The 20,179-nt window shown below is 55.2% G+C and overlaps 1 protein-coding gene across 2 annotated transcripts; it reads left to right on the forward strand.

The window, feature by feature from the left end:
- Positions 1 to 2,130: 2,130 nt before the first annotated feature.
- On the forward strand, positions 2,131 to 19,944 carry Wnt11 (Wnt family member 11). Of its 2 annotated transcripts, XM_075952818.1 has the most exons (6): positions 2,131 to 2,331; positions 5,934 to 6,116; positions 12,299 to 12,534; positions 14,070 to 14,347; positions 16,779 to 17,071; positions 19,306 to 19,944. In XM_075952818.1, exons 2-6 carry the CDS (start codon positions 6,034 to 6,036, stop codon positions 19,478 to 19,480), a joined length of 1,065 nt encoding a protein of 354 aa, XP_075808933.1. In that variant the 5' UTR covers positions 2,131 to 2,331; positions 5,934 to 6,033; the 3' UTR covers positions 19,481 to 19,944. The 2 variants fall into 2 exon arrangements, with proteins under 2 accessions (XP_075808933.1, XP_075808934.1); XM_075952819.1 differs by lacking the exons at positions 2,131 to 2,331; positions 5,934 to 6,116 and having other exon boundaries at positions 12,396 to 12,534; positions 14,070 to 14,183.
- Positions 19,945 to 20,179: the final 235 nt, after the last annotated feature.

A 20,179-nucleotide genomic window follows, 5' to 3' on the forward strand; every position in this document is an offset into this window, starting at 1 on the left:
ACTCTGGAGGTTACCTAGCTCAACTCTCACCCATGGCTGGGGCTCAGAGAGAGCAAACTGCTTATCTCAGAGCAAACCAGTGCTGAGTTCACTGTAACTAGCTCTCCTGGCCCCTACCTAGGGGTTCCTGGAAGCAGCCATCAGGCCCCCACCATCCCCACCAAGACTTTAGCCTTCAGGGAAGGAAGCAGAAGTGAGTGGAGGGGGCTAGCGGTGGTGGGGGTTCAGCATGGCAGAAAGAACTACAGTTAGTGCCTCCCTGGGTAAGACACTTGCAGGATGGGGCTGGAAAAGTGTGACCGGAAGGAAACCCTCTGAAATGCTATCTTGACTTACTAGATAGCTAGTATCTCCCTGGTGACTGAGAGAGGCAGGGTGAGTGAGTGCTCCCAGCAGCAAGGGTGTGATACCTTGTCCTGCTCTGCCTTGCCAGGGCAACAGTCTTGTTCCCACTGAATTAGAGCCCAAGCCCTAGGTGTCCAGTACAGGCCTGTCAGAGAAGGACTCTTGGGGAAAGTTAGACAGAGAAGGGGGATAGAAAGAGTAGATAAAAAGTTAATAGGCACTAAAGATGATAAGCAACCTTCTCCCAAGGAGAACCAAAGGAGCCTCTTTGAGAATGCTCCTTATTTTAGGGATTGGAGACTGGGGAGCGGAGGTGGTGGTAGGCTGGGTCCAGATCCTCTGACTTTCAATTCAAGCCTTTGGCATCTTTGCCTTATCACTTCTCCATCCCGCCTAGAGCAAAATGTCCCACCTGAGCTGTGCCCTGTTCTCCACCCACCAGGTAGAGATGCACAGTTAGGGGGGGTCACAGCGAGGCCATGGGAGTCCTAGAATTGACTCCTGGCCTCCTTCAGTCCCGGGGAGTCCAGGGAGTCTACCCCTCCCACCTGCTTACCACAGGCCCTGCTATACTGACCCTGGGCAGGGGATATCTGGGTCTGGCATTAGCTCCAGGCTTTCCAGCAACTTCTTTTTGAGCCTTAGCTTTCCAGTCTGGGGTGTTAATCCTGACTAGAGAATATAGATGTTTTTTTTGGGGGGGGTTCTATTATTTTTGTCTTGTGGGCAAGACAGTTAAATACAGGGACATTTAAACAACTTGTATGTTTATGCATGAACGGTTTGAGGGCAGTCTGTGTTGAGTGCCAATCTAATGGCATGTATATGACTACTCCACACCCATGGGCTACTGAGCAAGTGGGCATGGGATATGTACAGGTATCTCCTGAGAGTATGTTTGTAGCCATTATGATGGTTTGCCCCAGCCCAGGGTGCAAGAGGGCTATTGGACTAGGAGGTTTCAGGGCCATTATGGATTGTGGGCACCCCATACACACCTTTGGGAGTGTGTTTGGGTATGCATGTGGGTTACCCTGGTGAAACCCGTGAAAGACACTTCGTTTGCAGCTGCAATGAGTAGGAAAAGTCTAACAGACAGCTTGGGAGACAGGGTTACATCTCAGGGGAAGTCCTCTCCAGTGCCGTTTAGTTTCTGAAACCTGGTCCTCCGATGGGACCCAGCCCCTACGGACTGGACCTCTGGGTGGAGTTGCCCACAAGACTCCCCTGCAATCAAGCCGCAGTCTAAGTCGACTTGGAGTCTGTTTACAATGTGCCTCACATAGCAGAGCCCCAGCACCTCCTAGAAGCGAGCGCCCCTCTGAGCTGCCTAGAAAGTTGGTCCCACGAACCTTCCAGGATCAGGGCTACGACAGAAGCACAGAACTCAGGACCCCCAACTCCTGCTGCAAGTAAGAGCGCTTTGAGACACCGGGCTCCGCACTGTGACCCAAGATAGACCCTCTGGCTGGTTTAGGATCTTAGCTGGTTATTTCAAGCTTTCGAGGTGGGCCTCCCGCGCGCCCCGGCGCTCCGCTGGCACACAGCAGGCACGCTTTCAACTCTGCCTGTGGAGAGCAAGTTCCCTTCCATACTGCAATAGGGTGCGAAGTGTCCCGGAGCGCCGGGCGGGCGCCGCGGGTCCGAGGCGTCATATGGACCCCGCCCCCGCCCCGCGCGAGCCACCGGGTGGGGATTCGGAGCGCTGACGTGGGCGGATCAAAGCGGCGGTCCGCGCCTTATAAAGCGCTTGGGCTGGCGGGCGCCGCAGATCGTGCAAGCAGAGGAGAGAGTTCCGTAGATCCGTGAGCGCAGGCCGGAGAGACGAGCATAGCTGAGAGCAGCCGGCTTCAGCGCCCAAGTGCCAGGATCCCTTGCGCCCTGCTGTGCGGCGTCTGGCAGAGACTGTGCTCGCCGCTCCCGCAGGCCGAGGCCGCATTCCCAGTTCCCAAGGGCGGCCAGAAGCGCCACGAGAGTACCCCGAAGGTGAGCAGGGGCTGTGGACTGGGACCCGCTAGGGTAGGGAGAGGGTCGACTGAACGCAAGAGACCTCCTATTGGGCACCTACTCCTGGTGAAGCAAACCAAAGTGGCCTTCGTTGCTCTTTTCCTCACCTCTCTCCTTGCAGAGTTCCGAGTAACTACGCTTGGCGGAGCACAGCTTGATGGAATGACTCGGGGACCAGGGGACTAGAAGGGTCACCGGATGGGTTGGTTGCACGGTTCCTTCAGTTTCCCCCCAGCTCTTTCGATTTGTCCCCCATCCCAGGACTCGGTCCCCTCCCTCGCAGTCTGCGGGTTGATGAGGTCACGCCCGAGCCATCTCGGGGGTGGGGGATTTGGATACTGCGACAGAGGGTGTGTGTGAGGAGGCGGGGGAGGGGGGGACAAAAGACCGAGAAGTCCACAGCTCCCACCAGTGCCGGAGGTGGGGCTCTCCGGGTGGTAAGAAGGGCACCTAGAGGCAACTGGGAAGGGGTGGGGTGACTTTGTTTACCGACCTAAGCTCCAGGTTGGGGGGTAGTGAGGAGAGTCCTGCCCCAGCTCCGCGTCACATCTGGAGCCGCTCCCGCTCCGAACATCTGGCTGAGTTCCACCAGCCCCATATCTTCCACCCGTGGCACTGAGGTGCCTCCATGTCCCTCACGGTCTTTGGGAACGCAGGATCCGGCTCCAGTGGGTGGCAAAGGTTCCACGCTCTCCCTTTTCTACTTTCCAAACACCGCGTCTCCGCGGTGACCTGGTGCAACATAGAGGATCCTGACAGAATCTCGGCTGAGATTAAAGCCGGGTCTCACGCAGCCACGCAGGTAACCTTGAAGCTGTGGCTCGGAGTCCCTGTCTAACCCTTTCCGTTTTTAGAGCTTCGCGGCCAGGCTTCCGGAGCGGCCCGCTTGAGCGTTATACTGGTGCGGAGATTGTCCCGGCGCACAGCACCAAATCCTGGGCCAGTATGGCACATTGGGGTTGGGAAAGGTTTGGCAAATCCTCGCCGGTTAGGTCAAGCGGGGAGGCTACCTAAAGTGGAATTTCTAGAGCTTTCAACCGCTCCAAGCCTTAGGACCACCTGTTGGCGGCCAGGGCTAAAGTGCCTTTGGGGTCCAGCGTTTGCACAACCCCGGAAGGCTCGTTCCTCCTACTGCTGCAAGCTAAGTAGCTTGGACTTTTTGTCCAAGAAGAAAAAAGAAAGGATTACTCTCTCTTTATCTATAAGCACCGCTGTTTTCCGCGGGCCCTTTACAAGACTGTCCCCAACGCAGGCTAGGAGCCCAGGCTGAAGTAAGAGGTTGCGTAGTCTGTTTCAGGGCTAACCAAAACAAGTCTTATGAGATAACCAGGGCCAAGAGGGAAGTCACTCTGCACTTCATCCAAGACGGGAACATTAGAACCCAGGAAAAGGAGGGGACTTGCCCGAAGTCCCACTGTGTAAGGCCAGGGCAGATCTTTCTTCGAACCCAGGCTAGCGCCCCCTGGCGGGCCGGGGACTCCCCAAGTTGAATGCGCTTTGACCCTCAGGGCGCAAGCTGAGAGGGTGACCCAGCGGCTCGCATTGCTGGCCTGGACCTTCTTAGACAGGACAAGAATAATGTCAGGACCTAGAGGCCCAGGCCCAAAAGTGCTTCCTCAGCAAAGCGCTGTAGTGGCGGAGGAAGTCTAGGGCCGCTAGAGTTGCTGGGAAGAGCAGGGAGTAGCTGGAGGCCTGGGTACCTGTCTGCTGTGCGATCAGGGTCTAGGGGAGTTAGTTGAGCTGGACACTGATTCCCCGCTGTAAGTCCTTGAGCTTCCTTCTGAGACCAGCCCTTGCCCTTCGCTTCCCACTCAGGAATTCTGGGCGCCTTCTGCGATCCCACATTTACAGAGGAAACAAAGAGACAACGACTGGGGTTTTGAACCCCCCCCCCCCCCCGCCCGCTCCGCTGCGATCCTGCAGATATTTTTCTGGTTTGGGGAAGTGTGTAAACTTTCAATAGTGAGGGAAAGATTTGGATACCGAAGAGATGGGAGGAGGAGTCGGACTGTAGCAAAAATTCCCCTGAGATCCCAGCCTAGACTCGTTTGTGCCAAGCACTTCGGACCTGGGGAACTCTGTGGAGGACGGGAGAGGGAAAGTATTTCAAGGTTTTCTACTTGGATTCCTCTTGATTCTGCCAGGAGGCCCCAGAAAACTATGACGTCTCAAATCCCAGTGTGTGTGTGTGTGTGTGTGTGTGTGTGTGTGTGTGTGTGTGCGCGCGCGCGCGCGCGCGCTCGTTCACACATGTACAAAACACATACATGTGCACAGGCTACACAGGTATGCGTTATAGTGGACACAGGCAGAGAGAGAATAGACGAAGATCAGGAAGCTGAAATCCCGTTCTTTGTTTTTATAAAAGGAAAAACTAAGGCTGGGGTGGTTGAGGGTTTGCCCAAGCTCAGAGAGCCAGATGAGAACCGCTCTTCCCTGTTCCAGCGACCTCTCCGCCAGCACCTCTCCCAAGTCTGGCACCTCCTTCTTCAGACTCCGTGGACCCTTTAGGGAGGAATCTCTTTGTCTTTGCTCCTTGGAAGGGGAGAGGGGCTGTGCATATTCGGGGCGAACGCCAGGTGTTGGTAAATTTGGGAGAAGCCGGGAAGGGAGTTAATGAGGTGAGAATGATGAGGAGGGCAAGCCTCAGAAAGCAGCTTCGCAGTCTGCAAGCGGGCGGGGTAGCTTCTCCTCCGCTGTTCTAGCTCGCCGCCTGGCGGTCCCAAGCAACCTCTTGCAGGCCTGGAGCTTCCCTGCTCCGCTAAGGAGCTCTGGAGCTACTACCTAGTCCGCTCAAGTGGGATGTCCTAAGGGGCGCTTCAGCCTCTTCAGTGTGTAAAGGGCATCCACCACCGTTCCATTTTTCCAATTTCCCTTTCCCATACTGAAAAGTAGGTGCCAAGAGAAGACAAATCTTCTGTTTTCTCCCTAACCTGACCTGCGAGGCACAGGTAGACGAGAGCTGAACAGTCCGGCACCAACCGAGTCGTTTTCCCATCTCTGGACTCAGGTTTCCTCGATTGAGATGGAGTGGGTGATAATACAGATCCCAGGACTGGGAAGAGCAAAGGCGATCACACTAGGAGACTTCTCTGCAAAAGGGAAACTCGGGATGAAACATAGAACCACTAAAGCTGCAAATAACTAATAATCAATATTGTGGATTCTAATAGCCTAAATCCCTTCCCGAATCAGCTGCCTTGGCCCTGCATCCTCGTTCCTCTTTTTGCGGGGTCTCTTCCGTCAGTTTGTCTGTGTGCGTCTTGGGTGGGTGTCGCCTGCGGCTTGTGGTCCTCTCCAGGTTCTCTTCTGGGTCTCCCCCAGCACCTCCGTTCTGCGGCACAGGGCTATACCTTCCTGGGAGGTATAGCCCTGGATCCGGCCTGGGAGACACGCCCTCGGCCGCGCTCCGTTCTCACCTAATCCGAGCCTGACGCCGACGGGTCTCGGGCGGCGCGGGGCGGGAGCGGACGCCTGCTTCGCTCGGCCTCCCCGGCCCGACCCCTCCTTTGTAATTTGAATAAAACGCCTCCCCGCCAGCGCACCGCCTTAACCCGCGGCCCCGCTCTTCCCGACTGCAGGCGGCGTGCGCGCAGGACCGGCAGTGGTGGCCTGCAGACGGCGGACTTCGCAGAGGCTCCTGCAGGGTGCGACCCCCGAGAGCGCCGGGCGCGCGCGACGATGAAGGCGCGGCCGCAGGTCTGCGAGGCTCTGCTCTTCGCCCTGGCGCTCCACACTGGCGTGTGCTATGGCATCAAGTGGCTGTAAGTAGTACCCTGCCTTCACTCCAATGGGCCATGGGGAGAGTGGCTGGAGAGGCTGGGTGAACGCACCAAAATCTGCGAGGCCAAGTTGGCTTGGATGTCGGGGACCACTGATTCTTAAGCTTCGGCCACCTCCTTTGGGGAATACTGTTCTTACTCTCTCTGGGCTTGTGAAGTGAATGAGGGGATTTTCTCATCCAGCCCAGGCTTGCGCAAAGGCCAGAAAGGGATTTCGGAAAGATTCTCTCCAAGGGGCATAATCCAGAGGGGGTGCACAGTGCAGAACACAAGGGGCAGCCCAGGATCGTCAGCCCCCTGAAAAGTCTGCAAAGGCACTTTTGACCCCTCCACCTGGGCGACCTTGGGGGGAAGTGTCATTCCAACTCTACCTCCTGGGGCCTCGGTGTACACGTCCGCCAGGATAGTTAGCACTGGCTCTCTGGTGTCAGATAGGAGGCTCCCTGGGGAGCTCCTGAACCGCAGGAGGCTGTGAGCACACGCGCAGGGTGTCCTGTCGGGATTAATGGTCGCTGGAGGCAATTTCCCCCTTGGTTTCCCTGTGAAGAGGCTGCTTCTCCGGTGGTGCCTGCTAGAGGCAGCGGAGAAAGAGTGGGGTTGAGGGAAAAGCAGTCCCTTCCCGAAAGAGCTGCCCCTGGGCTGGGAGAGATAAACCCCGACTGTAAATAACTTTCCAAGCGCTTTAGGAGTGGGGGCTTGGGAGTTCAGAAGGGGGGCTGCCTGCTTGGGTTACCCATGTGGGTTACAGAGATTTCCCACGGCTTGCCACTTTCAGGCGCAGAAGTGGGGAGTTCTGCACGTGGGTGGTGTGGAGGAGACTCCCAGAGGACAGCGCCAGGGTGGGGAGAGTCTAGAACGGATGGATGTGTTAAGGCTCCCCTTGCTTGGGTCATGTGTAGGGAGTCTGCAGAAAAAACGAGGGGTGGATTATGGCTCCTGAAGAGAGTCCATGGATTAACTGAAAGAGAGGACACTGGACCTTTGGAAAAAACAGTCTTGAGGTCACCGGTCCAACCCTTTCTCGTGCTGAGTTATTGATTAAATAATTCAAGAGGAATCCCATTCTTCTGTCTTCTGGTTTTCAGGAGAGGTGGTCTGGCCTGTGGGTCTCCTCCCACCTGCTTCTGCTGCTCTTGGGCACCCTTGCTCATTCTTGCCCCAGGCAGGACACAAGTCAGCAAGAGCGCCACCACTTTTTCCGACCAGGAGGTGAGGGAGAATAGAAAGGCATTTGCTGAAAGGTGCAAGGGTCTTACTTCATGGCTGAGAACCAGACCTGGGTGACTCATTTTGCTCATAAAGCAGTGCCCTGGGGCCACTGCTCTTGTCCCTCTTTCCCTGTCCTACAAAGAGAACACTGAGGTTCTAGGATGCATGTGACACATTCAGTCCCAAGCTGGCTCGCACTGAGTGGGATGGGTGGTTGACTGGGAGCACACGCAGCTTAGCTCCACCCCTAAGCCCTGACACAATGGGACAGCTCAGTGTCTGCCTTCAAGACGTGCCCCCAGGGAGGACTAGATGGGCAGCGATGGAAGCAGGTGTCCCAGGAGGAGAGCATGGACAGAGGCAGGAGCATCCCCTGACCCTTCTTGCTGGGGTGGGGTGGGGGACACAGTGCCTTGCAGGCAATGGTCCTGTCACTTCTCTGAGAGCTGTGGGCCTCTGTAGGATTTGTTAGCACTCCTTAAGAGGAGTTGGTTCTCAATAAGGAAGTGAAGGGCTGGAGAGGCTAAATAACTGCCACAAGGGTCACGTGCTGGTTCTCAGTGACGGTGAGATCAGAACCCGGGCAGAGGGCTCAGGAGGCTAAACTTTGATAATGGTTGATAATTGCTGGAGCTGGAAGATAGGGAAGGAAGGACTTGGGAGGAGAAGAGAAGCTTAAGGCTGGGTGGCACAGACCAGTAGTCTCGGCTACTGAGCAATGGAGACTCTGTCTTAAAATTATATATATATATATATATCTCAACAAGGGCCTGTGAGACCCAGGATTCTCCCCCTCAGGGAAATAGTAGTCATCAACAATTGTTCACACAGATGCAGTCTTGCTGTGTGCTGCGTGCTGTTTTCCACAAACCCACAATTGGTTTCCATCTCCCAACCTGTGCTGTGTGTTTAGTTTCCCTGAGCAGGAGGAGAGGAAGACCTTCGAGGTTCTTTTTGTTTGGTTGGTTTTTCGAGACAGGGTTTCTCTGTAGCTTTGAAGCCTGTCCTGTAACTAGCTCTTGTAGACTAGCCTGACCTCAGATTCAAAGAGATCCGCCTGCCTCTGCCTCCCGAGTGCTGGAATTAAAGGCGTGCGCCACCACCACCCCGGCCCTTGGAGGTTCTTAAACAGTTTCATAGCGGATGAGGAGTGGAGCAGGGCTTTGAGTTGGGCTGTTGGTAGAAGGAAGTCTCAGGGCCGTTGTGCAGTGGGGGTGGGGACTCCAAGGGCCAGCTGTCCTGGGGACCATGTGCTTGGGCTTGGAAAGTGACTTGGAGATGAAAGGGACATTTGACCAGGAACTGAAACCAGATGTGGCTCAGTGACCTGAGGTGCCCACCTGGTGGGCTTCTGGGATGGATGGCATAAACAGGTGGTATGGGGGAAAGGGGAGCAGGGTCAGAACCTGACTGCCTAGAGACACACTGAGAGCCTTGAGGGAGGGCACTACCCAAAGCCAGAGGAGGGGCAAATCATGGTGAGTTCAGTGTGTGTGTGGGGGGGAGCAGGTGTGAGCCTTTCGCCCCCTCTCGGGGAGGAGGGGGAGGAAAGACCCCGGGCTAGCTGGGAGCCCTTGGAGGCTGTCCTCAGAGCAGCTGACTGCACTGAACCTCCTACTCAGCAAGGGCGGGTCCTCTCTAGGAAGAGCCTGAAGAGGCTCTAGAAGGCATGCAGCTGCTATGAAGTGGGGTAGAGAGTGCCAGCCTTGGAATCCCTTCTGTCAGGCAGACCTTGGGCAAGACTTCAGCCTCTCTGTGCCTCGGCTCCTCAGCTCTGACCTGGGCTGTTGGAGTCCTGGCTTGGGGTCTGTGAGGTCTAGCTTCTAGCTGGGCTCTGCCTCTGTTGTTGCACACTAAAGCGGAGAAGTTCAGCTCTCTTTCCTATGGGTTGGCAGTCCTTGGAAGCTCCTTTCCACTCTGGTTAGCAAATATCTGAGCACGGCAACCAGTCAGGGCCCTCCTTAAGGGAGGACGGTCCAGTGAATACGGGGTGGAGCAGGGGCCTCTGCCAGGCAGGATTGGATCTCTAGCTTATGGGCTTCCTGCTCTTCATCCAATGCCCTTGACCCATCTGTGAAACATAGGAAAAGAGGTGGCCTTGTTCATCAAGCCACTAAGCTCCTAAATTTCTAGGAGGAAGCCAGGCCCTGTATTCCCTGGTAACTTCAACCTCAACCTAACCAGGAATCCTAAAAAACTCTGGTTCTTAGACCTAGCACATCACAGAGGAATTCCAACAGGTCACCAAGGGAGAAGCTTCTCAAGGCCATCCCCAGGAGCCAGATAGAAGCACCGAGAAGGGCTGACCTTGCTTAGTTGGCCTAGATATTTTTCCTGCTTCATGGTTAACAGACTGGGATGTGGTCCAGGACAGCCCAAAGCCTGGTAGCATGTGGGTTAAATAGGTTTAGGGAATAGGCTCTCCCGCCTTCCTGGGGTCAGCAGGGTCCACAGAAATATAACCAAAGGACTACTTTCTCTGGCTAACTCTGAGGACCCTGAGGCAGGTCGTATCCTTGACCAGGGTCTCCTCATTTTCTGAGTGAAGTTTTTGATGTCAGGCCTTAGACTGTGGCTCGCAAGGAGCTTCCCAGCTGTATCCCTGGAAAACGCCCTCACCCACAGAACTATGAGCACTGAATATTATAAACTGGGCAACTGAGGCTGGGTACTGGCAGTGACCCGCCTGGGTCACATGGTTAATAAGTAACCTAGCCAGAACTTGAAGCCGGAGAACCCCAACTCCTGAATGAGAGAAGTCCCTCCCAACCCATGGCATAGACTCCCCAGTGAACTCTCAGTTCCCTCTTGTCCCCTCCTGCATCCTCTCCCCCCACCTCCCCACTGCAGATAAACTGAAATGTTTCCAATTAGGGTTACTCTGAACCAGACCTGCCTGCGAGCTGTCCACGGTGGCTCCCCCGCCTCTGCCTTAGTCCTGATTGCCTCCCCAAGGGGGCTCACTTACCCAGGTCATTACCGCTAATCAGCGGATTCCTGGGAAGACCTCACTATGCTTGGGGGTGGAGCAGTAGGTGTATCACTGTGCCAGCTGCTGCTGGGGGTCCCATGGATGCCCATGTCCCTCTGTCCCCAACAGTGGTCTGGCTACACTCTACCTGCCCCCTGGAAAGAGTTTCAAAGTATCTTGCTGAGTTAGCCCTCTGGGAGGTACCCTCACAGATAAAATACTGTTTAGCCTAGCATGGGGTAAGCAAATGTCTGGGGACTTTAGAGGGAAGAAGGAGCTAGGTCCCCCAGATTCCCCCACTAGTTAGCCCCAGATACTGGAGAGCACTGGGCACTGGGCCTGAGAGTAGCTTCAGTCCTGAGGAGCTGCCTGCACTGCTCAGCAGGAAGGGCTCCATCAGCACCCCATTTCTTGGCCGGCACCCTACTTTTAGGTGAGCCTAGGGTAAAGCCAAGAAGACAGTCATGTTGCTTGCATGGGCTGTGTGCCCCTGGCCCGTGGAAACCTTCCATTTCAACCATAGAAAACACAGAAGACCCAGCAAGCGAGCAGGGAGAATGGAGTTGTGGGTCATACCCACCCAGGCCCTGACAGCTTGTTAGGAAGCAGGCAAGCCTTGCTGGCCAGGTTGGGAAAGCTGGACTCCTGGGCTGTGGAGAGCTGCTGCAGTGTGCCCAGGAGAGGCAGATCCACACAGGGACCATTTGCCTCTACAGTCTGAGCCCATCTGGGCCAAAAGGATCTGCTTAGGCCAGGAAACCATTATTCCCTCTCGATGGTTTGGACTGGTGTGGGCCAGGGTCAAAGGGAAGGACATGGCTTAGGACACTCACCTCTGATCTTAGGCTAGGTAAGGCATCCTAACCACAAATGCCAGGCCAGCCTTCTGCCCTCAGGGGTCTACTTCCTGTGTCTGTATGGGGTGGGGGTGGGGAGTTATATGATGGGTGGCAGACAGGCAGAAAGAAACAACTTATCAAAAATTACCTCATTTGGCCTTCCCCAGGATTTTGTGGCTGTTCAAAAAGGAAGAGCAGTACACTCTCATCTGCCAACATGGAGGAAATCCAGTCTCTTCACTCCCCTTGGCAATGAGCTGAGGTTTGAAGTCTAGGATCACAGGCATGTGTCGCTATGCCTGACATGAGCACATTATCTTATTTAAGCCTCCCTGTTTTCTTTTGAAGTAGAAATGATCGTTATTGCAGCTGAGGGCCGTGAGGCCCAGAGAGCTTAGGTGATTTGCCCAAGTCACACAGTCACACAGTAGGGCCTCTCAAGCTTATGCCTTTCCCTAGGCCGTCCAGGAGCTGGGGCATCTGGGGCCTTTCTGCGTCATTGCTGATGGGCCCTTAGACTAAATGTTCCCGAAGACCAGAGGGGACCAGTGATCCTTGACTGTCTGGACTAGGTATTGAATTTTCTAAATTCTGGATCGCCATAAACGTCAGTGTCCTTGAGTTGTTGAAGGGCAATCCTTTGCACAGGTGAGGACTTTACAACGGTGATCAATGGTGGTAGAATCGCACACGGTAATGGTGTGAAGCTCTTAACGCACAGTGTGCAATAGCGTAAGGATCTAACTAATAGCACGTGTGATTATTACGAGACTCCAGCCCTGGTTCTGGCACACAGCTACCTGTGCTGAGAGAATGGAAGGAGCTTAGTAACTCATGGCCAGGAGGTCTGAGGCAGTGGCTGGAAGTGTTTTGCAGACTGCAGATGTGTCTATTCCTAAGACAATTATACGATTCAGGCAGGATAAAGGATGTGATTCTGTGTTAGGAATAGGGTGTAAGGCCCAGAGAGAGATAGTGTCATGCCCAAACGGCAGGTGGTTGGGCCAGGGCAGGCAAACCGTTGCTCTGCCACGTTACTCTTGGCAAAAATGATTCTGAGTCTGTTCACGGGGAGGACTGACCTGCTGACCAAACGCCCCTCACACCCTGTCTTTCTTCCATTTGGTGGTTTTCGGGGTATGCAGAGCACTGTCCAAGACGCCAGCAGCCCTCGCGCTCAACCAGACGCAACACTGCAAGCAGCTGGAGGGCCTGGTGTCTGCGCAGGTGCAGCTCTGCCGCAGCAACCTGGAGCTCATGCGCACCATCGTGCACGCGGCGCGGGAGGCCATGAAGGCCTGCCGCAGGGCCTTCGCCGACATGCGCTGGAACTGCTCCTCCATCGAGCTCGCCCCCAACTACCTGCTTGACCTGGAGAGAGGTATGGGCTGTGGGGCGCCGTGCTGCTGTGGCGGGAGGATCCCTGCGGAAGCTCTGTGTGTTTGGATAGGTGCGTGGATTCATGGGTGGACGGATGAGCGACAAGATGGATGGTTACACAGATGGATAAGCCTCGGCTGGGCGGACGCTTGAGCGGATGAGTCATTCGTAGATATGGGTTTCAGGCACGAACTGGGGAATGGATAAATATTAATGAGTGAATATATCAGCACATACATTGGCCCGAATAACGCTTCGGGACACACGTGTGCTGTAATGCATGGATGAAGGAAGGATATTGCCTTAGACCGCACCAAGGTGGCTCCCTGCTGTACTGAAAGTCAAGTCAATATAAGGAGACTGGTGGAAAGCCCGCCCCTGGGCAGGCAGGTGGACCCAGGCAAACCTGATTGGCGGGAACTGCTGTGATGCACGAAGTAGTCCAGGCAGCAGCAAATAGCTTTGAAGCAGGCTTCCGGGAGGGAACCTGAGTGCACACAGGCTGAGTGCATACCCCACACAACCACGGGGTTCAGGCATCATGGGGTCTCAGATGGCAGATGGCAGTCAGTCCCCGACCCCCCAAGATGTCGGAACACCAGGGAAGGCTTGTCAGGTGGGTTCTACAGTTAGAAACTGAGGTTCTGTAGGGGTGGTAACTGCTAGTTATGAGACAGGGCCAGGATTCAGATGTGGGGCCAGGACAGCCTGGAATGGAGTGGGACCCCAGTAGCTCTATGCTCATTCCTGGGGCTCTGTCACAGTGTCCTTGTCCTGCATACGGGCTGCCTTCAAACAATGGAAATGTCCTGTCTCCCAGCTGTGAGTAGGGCCCAGACTGTAATCCTGCACTTGAGAGACTGTGGCATTAAGCTAGCCCCAAGGCAGCCAGGGCTACATACTGTTACATTGTTCCAGAAGCCCCAAGTCTGTGAACGAGTTCTCTGCAGGGCTATGCTGTCTCCCTGGGTCCCGGGAAGCTCCAGGTGGCTGTGGGTATTCTGCAGTACCTTGACCTACAGCTGTGACAACAAGCTCACATGTCATATGGTGCCCCCATCCGTGTCTGTGTACACATGACCGGGATGGTCTCATCTTAGCAGTGAGAAGAATGGGTTTCTTTTTTTTTTAATATTTATTTATTATGTATACAATATTCTGTCTGCATGTATTCCCGCAGGCCAGAAGAGGGCACCAGACATCATTACAGATGGTTGTGAGCCACCATGTGGTTGCCGGGAATTGAACTCAGGACCTTTGGAAGAACAGGCAATGCTCTTAACCACTGAGCCATCTCTCCAGCCCAAGAATGGGTTTCTAAATCGGCTCTTAGTCCTGAATTCCCACCAGGGCTCAGGGGGCTGAGGTTCTTGCTTATGTAAAGCACCCTGTGACTAGCAGACTGGTAGCCCTTGCAAGTCCTTCTCCTGCACTGCTCTGGGGACAGCTGGGTCCCTCTGTGCTGCCCACTGTATGGGTGGAGTAAGATGACCTCCTCCTGACCTCCAGCCCCTCTAACCCTCACCTCTCTCACAGGTACCCGGGAGTCAGCCTTCGTGTATGCCCTGTCGGCCGCCACCATCAGCCACACCATCGCCCGGGCCTGCACCTCTGGCGACCTGCCCGGCTGCTCCTGCGGCCCTGTCCCAGGTGAGCCACCCGGGCCCGGGAACCGCTGGGGAGGATGTGCGGACAACCTCAGCTACGGGCTCCTCATGGGGGCCAAGTTTTCCGATGCTCCTATGAAGGTGAAAAAAACGGGATCCCAAGCCAATAAACTGATGCGTCTACACAACAGTGAAGTGGGGAGACAGGTAACCACCCCCCACCCGCCCCAGAGGGTGTGCCTGGGCCACTGGCTGGAGAAGGGCCCGCCCCCATGGTGGGCCCCATGAGGGTGTGGGAGAGGGAATGGGCTGGGACCCTGCCACTCTCCCCTCTCTAGAGCTTGGGCTTGCCTGCCCCTTCTCCTCTCTGGGGTGCTCCAAGCGGAGGGAACAATGAGCTGGGAGCCCAGACCTCTGAGTTCTGGCCTTTGGCGCTGGCCCTGACTTCCTGAAGGGTGACTTGCTTCCTCTCTGGCCTTGTTCCTTCCCAGCTATATAGCCATGACAGGGTGGGCCCTCCTGTAAGTTCCTCAGCCTTCCCTGAGGACAGGGAGGGGGCTGGGCCACAGACTTTACACTACACCCCCTCTTTGTAATGGGAGGGGGATTCCACGCTGCCTTGAGAGAATGGGTTCCCCAGAATCTGCTACCAGTATCTCCCTGTTTCTTGCTTGCTACCCAAAAGGCTGGGCGAGTGTGGGAATGAATGAACCAAATTAAACTTTTACATGTATGTATATGCATGTACAAGTGAGAGTACAACTTGGGGGAGTTGGTTCTCTCCCACGGGTTCTAGGGATCCAGCTCAGGTCGTCAGGGTCTGTGGCAATCACCTTTACTTCGGAATGATAAACTTGGCACCAATCCGTGGTGTGAACATGCACTCCCTGTTCTATTCTTTCCCTCCTGGGATCCCAGAACAACCCCCAAAAGTTCTGTTGTCCCTTTCTCACTGATAGGGGAAGGCCCCAAGAAGAGTGTACTATGTAGCAGAAGGAATCTCTCAAATGGTTTAGCCCTGGTGGCTCAGCCAGGAACACGTGGCCTGAGGAAGTGGAATCTGTGCAAACCCATCCACCTTCACCTGTCCCTGGTGACTCTTGAATGTCCAGGCTGTCCTTGGACAGTCTGGGAAAACTGAAGTCAGATCACACTAGCCAGGAGTTCCCGCCTCCCCGCCCTGGGACTGGCCCCATTGTGGGAACCCAAAGAGCTTTTACCTAGCTCCAAAGATGGTGACTATCACTATGGTGATCTCAGCCTCCAGCTGGGTTGTTCCCCTCCCCCCCCCCAAACTAAATACTTAGTTTCCATCTCAGGACACATCAGGCCTGTTCTTGGAGCCACCTGCTAAAGGCGAATGCTGTTCCTTGTAGTCCAGGTCTGTGTGAGAATTAAATGACATCAGGACCAGGCAATTTAGCACCTGCCCCTGAGTGTCCACACCTTCCAGACCCGATTCAAGGAACCAAGCTTCAGCGCTCTGTCCCTGGTGCCTATCTCTTTCTTCTCCCTCCTAGGCGTCTAGCAAGTTCCAGATTTTATAACTAGTATGCTTCCTCAGTCCCCATTTCCTGTTGCCATGATAAGGATGATCCCTGACACTTTGCCTAGCTCCCCACCAATTCACTGACTGAGGGACTGGAGCAAGGCCAAGCCAATCTTCACCTCAGTTTCCTCAGCCACGTGATGCAGGGTGTGAATACAGGTGACCCATGACCCTTACAGGACAAGGGAGAGGGAAGTGTCCTGTGAGCAGGGGTTTGAAGAGAGGTCCTTAGAAGGTATTTGACCTCTGACCCTCAGACACCAACAGAAAAATGAGGCCCAGGGAAGACTTGGGGGGAAGAGTCATTTCTCAGACCAGGGCTGGATCCTGCCTACAGGCCTGGCCCAGGGGTTTCCAGTTTCCCCCACAGCTCTGATTTAAACTGCATGTTCAGAGCCAATATTGATTTAAACTGTTATAACCCACACACCCCTTGGTACAGCTCATTTAACCCTTACCACACTCAACCAGGGAGCAGCCGCCTACCAGCTTCAGACTTCAGAGCAGAGAGGCTGGGTGATGGCAGAGGGGTCACCCGGCAGCCGTGGGTGGGTCCAGAAAGAGGTGCACCCCCATACTGTCTCCTTCCTGTCTCCCCATCCTTCCCCCAGCTGCCTTCCTTCTTGCTCTTCTTGCTGCTCTTCAGGCAAGCCTCTAGTAAGTCCTGGTTTGTGGGAGAGAGAAGGCGTAGAACAATTGAAAGTCAGCTTTTGGAATCACTGTCAGATGCAGGTTCAAATCCCAGCCCCGCAATCTTCTAACTGCAAACTTGGGGGTCAGACGTAGTGTATTCGCGCCTTCCTGTTTAGGGCAGGGCAAAGAGTGGGTCTCCCGGATGGGCTGTGGCAGCTGTGTTAGGACATTTGTGCTGAGTGTGTATCTGCAAATGCCACTCTTCCTGCCTGCCCCTCTTAGCTGCCCTGGAGTGGAAGCATGACCCCCATCCCTTTAGTGCCAAATGCTCCATCCCTTGAGGATCCAGTGGGACATGAACCCCCAAGAACCCCCAGTCATGAGGTGGGGGGGCCAGAGCCCTGACAGGCCAGGGAGGGGTTCTGGCTATCCTGCCGACACCCTGCCTGTCCGCAGGCTCTGCGTGCCTCCCTGGAAACCAAGTGTAAGTGTCATGGGGTGTCTGGCTCCTGCTCCATCCGTACCTGTTGGAAGGGGCTGCAAGAACTGCGGGATGTGGCTGCTGACCTCAAGACCCGCTACCTGTCGGCCACGAAGGTGGTGCACCGGCCTATGGGCACCCGCAAGCACCTAGTGCCCAAGGACCTGGACATCAGGCCCGTGAAGGACTCAGAACTGGTGTATCTACAGAGCTCCCCTGACTTCTGTATGAAGAATGAGAAGGTGGGATCCCACGGGACCCAAGACAGGTAGGTGCACTGCCACCCCTACACATGCCTCACTCAGGGCTGGCCTGAGCACAGTGGTGACTCAACAATTGGAGAGTGGAGTCCTTGCCCAGTGTGGGGAGGAGGTTTCAGGGAGACGGAGGAGATTCAGGGATAGAGGCTGATGGCCCCACCTTCTCCCTAGATGGGAAGTAACAGCAGTGGTACCGTATGACAGGGACTAGGAAGAGCTGCCCAACATGAAACAGGAGCTCAGGAGATGTCACAGGGACAGGTGAGGGATAAATGCCCCTCCTGCTCATTGGACAAAGGAGGAACTGAGAGGCACAAGGAGAGATGCAGGCAGCATCCAACCTGAGGCAGCCGAGGAAGTACCCAAAGCAGAGCCGATGAGCTGTCCCCTGATAAGTGCCCCCCCCCCAGACTCCAGTCCTCCCATGTCCCCTGGGGACTAGATAGGTTGGGCCTGAGGTCCCCATAGCTGGCCCAACCCTGGCTCTGGATAGGAAGACAGGAAAGTCAAGGAAGGGGCCCATGACCTAATGTGTGCCGGGTGGGGCTGTTAAGGAACTAGGTGGCTGCTTTCGCAAAGAGGGTTCCTGGAAACCTAGGGAAGAAAGTTCTGTGATCAGATGCACCTGGGCAGCTCTCTGGCCATCCCCAAGGCTTGAGGGAGCCTCAGCTAAGGATTTGATTAAACCGAGTTTCCCAGAGGTACACGGCCGGGGAACTCTTTTATTAAGGAGCCGCTCATAGCATTCCATGAAGCTGGTGCTCACAAGGTTAGGGAAATACGGAGCAGAGAGCGGGTGTCTGGGAACGTGTCTGGCACATTGTTGGTGCCCGGCCAGCTTCTGCTTCCTCCGCAGCCCACGGTCTTGCCTGTGAGAGGGGAGGGCTGGTTTGGGGCTCTGTCCCCACGGGCCGGGGCTCTGTGAGGAAGAGGCCCAGGCTCCCATCTGGAGGCCAGATTGAGGGGGTGGGCAGAGTGGAGGTGGAGTGGGTCAGGCAAAAGAGACAGGAAGGAACGCGAGTTGGCTTTGAAGCGGCAGGGTGGGTGTGAGCGGCTGAGAAGGGGAGTTGAATCTGTAACACACAGGGGCTGGGCACAGGGCCCTAGAGGACACGGAGTGAGCAGAGAATCACAGAAGACGCTCCCCATAGGTTGTGGGTTAGCGCCCTGTCCCCAACTGTATCCCTCAACACAGTCAGTCCCTCCTCAGTGCTCGCCCAAGGGACAGTTCACCCGGATAGCTGTCCCTTTATCAGGAAGGCAGACGGCAGCAGGGAGACCTTCCTGGCTCCTCACCTCCTGCCATAGCTTAGGGGAGGAGGCTGAGCAGCGGCCTTGGCACCGGTGTTAAGGGAGAGAACTTTTGCTTGTCCCTCATTGCAGTGAGAGCAGCTGCTGCTATGCATTGCATCTGCTCCACAAACAGAAGGATGCGGAATGCCTCTGGGAGGTGTCACTGCGGGCTCCCTTGGACACCTGCATGCCTGCACTCAGCAGACCCAAGTGTCCAGGCCCAGGGTCCTCCTGGGCTGTTTTCAGTGTTGCAGAATGTCTCCTGAGTTTTTTGATTGTGAAAATGACACTCACCTCCATTACAGCTTAATTAAAGATTAATTATAAAGGAGGGGTCTGAGGTGGAGGCGCAGTTGGTAAGGCACCTACCTGCCTTGTAAGTTTGAGGATCAGCCTCGCGGTGGTGGCGCAAGCCTTTAATCCCAACACTTGGGAGGAGAGACAGGCTGATCTCTGTGAGTTTGAGGCCAGCCTGGTCAGTCTACAGAACTGGTTCCAGGCAGACAGCCAGGGCTGTCACATAGAGAAACCCTCTCTTGAACATCCCCTCGCCTGCCACAGATGAGGATCTGAGTTTATATCCCCACCACCTGTGTGATGGCATAAATCTAGAACCCTAACGATGAGGTGGGGGCAGGGATAGGAAGGTGCCCCGGAACTCACTGGCCAGTCTTGCCAAGTGGATGCCTGAGCTCTAGTTTCAGTGAGGGACTCTTTCTCAATAGGTAGGTAGGTAGGTAGGCAGGTTGGTAGATAGCAACAATTCCATCAGAGCTTATTGTAAACACAGGGAAGTTAGGGGAGGAGGAAAGCCTCGGTTTCCCCTCAGATTGATCCCCCTTCTTGCCGGGCTGGGTCAGCCACAATGGCGAGGGTGCAGGCTGCTTGGCAGGGAGAGGCAGATGCTGGTGGTGATGGGTGCTCACTAACCTCTCATTCCCACCCCCAGGCAGTGCAACAAAACCTCCAATGGCAGTGACAGCTGCGACCTCATGTGCTGTGGGCGTGGCTATAACCCCTACACGGACCGAGTGGTGGAGCGGTGTCACTGCAAGTACCACTGGTGCTGCTATGTCACCTGCCGCAGGTGTGAGCGCACGGTGGAGCGCTACGTCTGCAAGTGAGGCTGCACGCTCCGCCCCTGTGGAGGGGCGCCGTTCCCCCCCCCAGGACCCACTGAAGGGCCTGGAGACCCCGTGGACTTCCTTGCCGATCCCAGATGCCAGGCGTGGGAGGAGGCTTGTGCTGGGACTCCACTTGGAAGCCACCGGGAACAGGAGGCCTGGTCGCCCTGGGAGGGCCGGGGCATCAAAGGAAACCGATAGGATTAAAAATAACCTGGCAGCTTGGGGCCCGAGTGCCCACATGTTGCCTTCCAGGCTGCTCCAAGAAGCCAGGGCAGGGATGGGTAGGACTGTGTGCGTTTGACCTTTCAAGGCCAGAAAGACCAGCCTCCCAGAATGTTTTTTGGGACCCTGTGCCCATCACATGGAACCACTAACTGGGTTGTAAATTTTTATTTTTCTTTCCCCTCTCCTTTGGGATGCGGGAGTTACAGAAATATTTATAAAATATGGCTTTTTCTTTGGGGTGGCTCACTTCAATTCCTCTTTATATATTATATATAAAATATATATATATATGATGATTATATTTTAAACAACTGTGTACAATGAATGCTGAGCAAGCCCCAGCCTGCCCCCCAAATCTCTAGCTCCTGGTCTGGCAGGGGGACTCTTCAGTTTCTAGACAAGGCGGCCTCCCATTGATGTCTCAACCCCACCCGGTCCCCGGACCTGGTCCTGGCCTATTTCCCTGTCTGT

The sequence above is a fragment of the Microtus pennsylvanicus genome, chromosome 18 (genome assembly GCF_037038515.1).
Source record: "Microtus pennsylvanicus isolate mMicPen1 chromosome 18, mMicPen1.hap1, whole genome shotgun sequence".
Classification (NCBI taxonomy): domain Eukaryota; kingdom Metazoa; phylum Chordata; class Mammalia; order Rodentia; family Cricetidae; genus Microtus; species Microtus pennsylvanicus.

Excerpts from the sequence above, each read along its gene's own strand:
- Wnt11 (XM_075952818.1), top strand. The coding sequence starts at position 6,034 with ATGAAGGCGCGGCCGCAGGTCTGCGAGGCTCTGCTCTTCGCCCTGGCG. Across the intron at positions 6,117-12,298 it reads TGCTATGGCATCAAGTGGCT|AGCACTGTCCAAGACGCCAG; the intron begins GTAAGTAGTACC and ends CGGGGTATGCAG. Across the intron at positions 17,072-19,305 it reads TCCCACGGGACCCAAGACAG|GCAGTGCAACAAAACCTCCA; the intron begins GTAGGTGCACTG and ends TCCCACCCCCAG.